We start from the raw sequence: 6,000 nt of genomic DNA on the forward strand, positions 1-6,000 counted from the left end.
CGTTACTAGTCGGTGCAATGACTTGGCTAAAACAACACTATACATACAGTGCTACGGGCAACTCTTCCTCGAAAGGCCCTCCACCACTAATACTGTGGTCGAAACTCTTACTCGTTCTTTGTACACACATGCCCACACCAGAGTCGTATATATAGAAGAGTCGCGACATCTCCAGTCACTCCAATGGACCCGTTTTTTACTCTCAAGAGTTCCAGGAAGTAAGGTCCTGGATGAAGCAGCACTGTCGAGTTGCAGCAAAATGGACAGTTTGTGTTGTACTCTGAAAGGGTTTAATCAAATTGTACATTATCAGCTTTATTTTAGCATTCGAAAGTAGCGCGAGACCCATTCCTGGCTGTTCATTGGCTAATGAGTCACGCATTTTGGTCCTCCGCTGACGCCACTCTCTCTCTCTCAATTGCTCTGGCCCACACCATCCGCCCTTTTAGCTTCACAGTCCAACGTCCGGCTCTCGTTATCTTGTGCAGCCCGAAGTAGTGCAACACTCTGCTCGCACTCCGTGTGCTTTTTTGGAGGTGTTGAAATAAGTTTGTCGCGCTGCTGTCTTTAGTAGCCACTAGCTGCTGTCTTTAGTAGCCACTAGCTGCTGTCTTTAGTAACCACTAGCTGCTGTCTTTAGTAGCCACTAGCCACGGCCTTCAGAGAGACTTTACAGCGGGGAGAGAGAGCCGCCGTACCATAATTACGGTAATTACCCTAGTTAAAGTTAAAATCGATTTAACGATTTGCATTTTTTTAACATCGTCCTAACTAATTAATTCGATTACGATTCAAAATTGATTTATCGTGCAGCCCTACCCCATAGTACAGGTTCAAACCCCCACCACTCACCCCATAGTACAGATTCACCACTCACCCCATAGTACAGGTTCACCACTCACCCCATAGTACAGGTTCACCACTCACCCCATAGTACAGGTTCATCACTCACCCCATAGTACAGGTTCACCACTCACCCCATAGTACAGGTTCACCACTCACCCCGTAGTACAGGTTCACCACTCACCCCATAGTACAGGTTCACCACTCACCCCATAGTACAGGTTCACCACTCACCCCATAGTACAGGTTCACCACTCACCCCATAGTACAGGTTCACCACTCACCCCATAGTACAGGTTCATCACTCACCCCATAGTACAGGTTCACCACTCACCCCACCCCATAGTACAGGTTCACCACTCACCCCATAGTACAGATTCACCACTCACCCCATAGTACAGGTTCACCACTCACCCCATAGTACAGGTTCACCACTCACCCCATAGTACAGGTTCACCACTCACCCCATAGTACAGGTTCACCACTCACCCCACCCCATAGTACAGGTTCACCACTCACCCCATAGTACAGGTTCACCACTCACCCCATAGTACAGGTTCACCACTCACCCCATAGTACAGGTTCATCACTCACCCCATAGTACAGGTTCATCACTCACCCCATAGTACAGGTTCACCACTCACCCCATAGTACAGGTTCACCACCCACCCCATAGTACAGGTTCACCACTCACCCCATAGTACAGGTTCATCACTCACCCCATAGTACAGGTTCATCACTCACCCCATAGTACAGGTTCATCACTCACCCCATAGTACAGGTTCACCACTCACCCCATAGTACAGGTTCATCACTCACCCCATAGTACAGGTTCACCACTCACCCCATAGTACAGGTTCATCACTCACCCCATAGTACAGGTTCACCACTCACCCCATAGTACAGGTTCATCACTCACCCCATAGTACAGGTTCACCACTCACCCCATAGTACAGGTTCATCACTCACCCCATAGTACAGGTTCATCACTCACCCCATAGTACAGGTTCATCACTCACCCCATAGTACAGGTTCACCACTCACCCCATAGTACAGGTTCATCACTCACCCCATAGTACAGGTTCACCACTCACCCCATAGTACAGGTTCATCACTCACCCCATAGTACAGGTTCACCACTCACCCCGTAGTACAGGTTCACCACTCACCCCATAGTACAGGTTCACCACTCACCCCACCCATAGTACAGGTTCACCACTCACCCCGTAGTACAGGTTCTTGGCCAGTGTGTGGACGAGGATCATCTTGCCCGTGGCAGCGGACCCATAAAGGCAGATGGAGGCGTAGAAGTGGTTGTACCAGAACATGGAGCGGCCCAGCAGAGTGACCATCAGGGCGACGATCAGCACCGACAGCAGGGTGATGAACCAGCTCAGCACCACTACCCCTGTGGCACAGGCCAGCTCACGCACATAGCGCCCACCTGGACCCATAGACAGATGAATTAACGAACACACAAACACACACTACATTAGCTTTAAGGACACTGTCAAACTCAGTTCTGCAGAATAAATACATGAATTTATGGCTGCAACTAATGATTATTTTCATTATCGATTCATCTTTATTATCTTTATTATTATATATTGTTTTCTCAATTAATCTATTAGTCGGTCTATCTATCAAATGTCCCAACGCCCAAAATGACATCCTCAAATGTCTTTTTTTGTCCTGACCAAAAGTCTCTCCAACTCAAAGATATTCAGTTTTACTGTTATAGAAGACTAAAGAAACCAGAAAATATTCACATTTAAGCGTTAGGGTTAGGGTTAGCTGGAACGAGATAATAAAAAAATAAATCTCTTAAAAATGAGCCTGTCGATCGCCTAATTGATTCAACATTGCAGCTCTACACGAATTGGCCCCAAAAAATCTTAATCTTACATTTTCCAATACAAATAGAAAATTCTTAAAGGAACACTCCGGCCATTTTCAACCAGCTTTGTATCATTAGATGTCAAACTATTCATCATTCATCTAGTTTGACAGTTATTGAGAGTTGATTTGAGTTAATGAGTTATTAATTTGAGTTAGTGTGGACCAGTGATGTCACTGGTCCACACTTTAACACTCAATAACTGTCAAATTAAATGACAGACTTCAAAACCGTTGACAGTTTTCTGATATACTACTGATGTTCTAATGATACAAAGCTGGTTGAAAATGGGCAGAGTGTTCCTTTAAGCCCTTCCCAAAGGGGGAAAACACAACCTAGAAGTTCAGGGCAGGACACAGTGACCTTTGACCTACCCCCGTTGCCGGGCAGCGAGGCCTTCTTGGCCAGGTAGAGGAACGTGGCTGCAGCCAGCACGTAGTTGAGGATGGTGCCGACGCGCTCTGGGTAAGCCACCACCACCACCCCCAACAGGTCAAAGAATACCATGTTGCCATGACGATACTGCGAGGAGTCGGCCAACTTCTCTGACATCATCAGGTACTTCAGCACCGCCAGGATGTTGTCACCTAGAAACAGGAAGTGAGGTCAGAGGTGAAAAGGGTTAAAAGAATAGTGATAGAGAATGAAATTCCACAGCCAAAAGGTAAACAGTGACCCACTTGAAGGAAACCAGTTTAAATGAAATGATGGAGCCAGGAGTCAGAAGAAGTCGTCTGATATGATGTATTTGACATAGATCTTGGCCAAGAGATGCACTCTTGTATATTCACGGATGGATACACAGGCTTACATACATTGAACAGAACGTCAAAGATACTTATAGGACACACATCAGATGACATGTCTTGACGCACACTTGAAGGCCACTCTGTAGACTCAACCTATCTGTTATTCTGGCCCTGTAGAGGGCACCGTGGCACGGTGACAGGGCACAGTGTGCGATAGAGAGGAGCTGCAAATGTAAGGTACAAGTTACCTAAATACGTCTGTCTGTGTATGTACACAGGTTATCTAAATATGAAGTCTATCTGTGTATGTACACAGGTCATCTGAATATGAAGTATGTCTGTGTCATAACTATATGTAACTAAAATGGAAATGTATATGAATATATTAATAACTAGTGATTGTCCAAATAAAGGCTAATGTGATGTAAATTTTCTCTATCAAATAGTATAGTAGAAGAATAGTATAGTAATATTGCAGGGGAGTGATGTATATTAATCACGGCAGTATTTTGAGTATACATAGACTGGACAGTCAGAGGGTACAAGGGTATGATCCTGACTTGTTGTCACCAACCACAACCTAAAAGGAACCAGGACAGAATAGAATATGACGTGTATTAGTCAGGGTATATGAAGCTAAATTCAACACCTTTTAAGACCTTTTTTTAAGACTTTTTCAAGACCTCAACGCCACTGTCGTCACATCAGCGATAGGGGTGTAAATCACAAGTTTGATCATGATACAATATTATATAGATTATTTGGACAACGATATGATATTTGCTGATATCACAAAGTCTGCCACAATACGACATTGATTCAATTCGGGGGTCTGCGATCGTTATGGGACGATATCATAATGCTCCTTTAACATCACCAGCACAATTCTACAAAATGTAAATACCGTACCTCTCAAATGGCAAGACTTTTTAAGCGCCTCAATCTTCCCTAAATTGATTTATCAACTTTTAATACTTTTCAGACCCTGCGGATACCCTGAATAGTGGAGTGGAGAAAATACACACCGAAAGGACTAGACATTAGGGGTGGGGGGTAAAATCGATACACCATAGTATTGCGATATTTTGCCTGACGATATTGTATTGATATTTGGACGATATTAAAAAAAAAAAAAAAAAATTGCAGCCCATGCCATGCCAGGCCACCGGGCATCTGCCCGAAGCGCCCGATGTTGCAGTCCGCGCCTGCAGTGGCGTATTGAGTCCAGTGAAGCTAAATAATGTAGCCTACATGTGGGGCAAAAACAAAACAAAACAAAACAAAAAAAACACTGCATGTTTTACTTCCGGTGAGGTCACGAAAAAGGTAGGAAAAGGAGTTAGACAATATATCGAAATATCGCAATATTCAATATATCGCAATATCGGTGATATCGCAATACTATCGTATCGTGACTCAAGTATCGTTTTAGTATCGTATCGTGGGCATCTGGTAATAGACTACATGCGCACAACTTCTTTACTTCCTGAAATTAGTACAGCTTCTTTATTTCCTGTCCTACACTATTGGATGAACTGATTAATCAGGTGTGCCTGATCATTGTTGTGACTGCAGCACACCTGACATTAATCAGTTCATCATCATGTCATAGTGATGACAGGAAATAAAGAAGCTGTACTAATTTCAGGAAGTAGTTGTGCATGTAGCCCATTCCCACCCCTACTAGACATATTTGATGGAAGTCACATAAGTAACCCTACGCAACAATTTACTGTTGGGGCAAAAATAGGGTTTGCCCACTGGGGATCAAAGGAAGGAAGGGAGGGAGGAAATAGTCAATAAATCGACTGTTGTGGTTAGAAAGCTGCTGCATCTGAAGCAATAGAAAACGTAGCTATGGGTCAACAACATGACTCACTGAGCAGCAGGCTATACCAGCCAGGCTACAGTGAGGCAGTGGTCTCTAGCACTCGGACACCGCGCCACCTGGACTGCATTTTCTGCAGCAATTAAAGCATGTGCAAGGAAACACCATGTCAATAATTAAACAAACGAGATACAGACTGGTAAGCAAAGGCCTACTATTGTGTCCTGGCAGGCTTTTGGGTTTGAGATTAAAGGCTGGCTCAGACTACAGCATTTCTGGCCCGATTCATGCCCGATTCACCCCTCCCGAGAATCGGAGGAGAAATCTGGCCTGGCAGCTTGCCAAGCTTGGTCGGGCCCGACGTTCGGCACCGATTATCTTGTAGTGCGAGCGGTTTGCAGATCCAATCTTAACCCTCCCGATCTGCTCACAGCCTCGTCGGGGCCGTCCCGATCATATCAAACATGTTTTGATATTTAGGACTGAAAATCTGCGCGAATACATCATCCTGCTGCTGCGCGAGACTCCCGTCATTATCGTTACTTGACGCGGCGCCGCACTGCAGGCATCAGATAGGCTACCAAATACCAACAGCACAGAACCATGAGTATTTTGGGGAAAATGTCACTAATTTATATCACAATGAATGACCAATGAATAAAAAGTTGTTATACCATAGTTTC

At 44.6% G+C, this 6,000-nt stretch overlaps 1 protein-coding gene across 1 annotated transcript in view; it reads right to left on the bottom strand.

The window, feature by feature from the left end:
* Positions 1 to 6,000, bottom strand: part of ermp1 (endoplasmic reticulum metallopeptidase 1) — a gene marked incomplete at both ends in the record, with an annotated part of 44,808 nt that overhangs the window by 21,707 nt on the left and 17,101 nt on the right. The window contains 2 exons of the mRNA XM_083657400.1: positions 2,067 to 2,287; positions 3,115 to 3,327. Coding sequence (XP_083513526.1) covers positions 2,067 to 2,287; positions 3,115 to 3,327 — 434 coding nt within the window. The remainder of the gene's footprint in view (positions 1 to 2,066; positions 2,288 to 3,114; positions 3,328 to 6,000) is intronic.

This window comes from Poromitra crassiceps (assembly GCF_964638095.1).
Source record: "Poromitra crassiceps genome assembly, chromosome: 21".
In the NCBI taxonomy this organism is placed as follows: Eukaryota; Metazoa; Chordata; class Actinopteri; order Beryciformes; family Melamphaidae; genus Poromitra; species Poromitra crassiceps.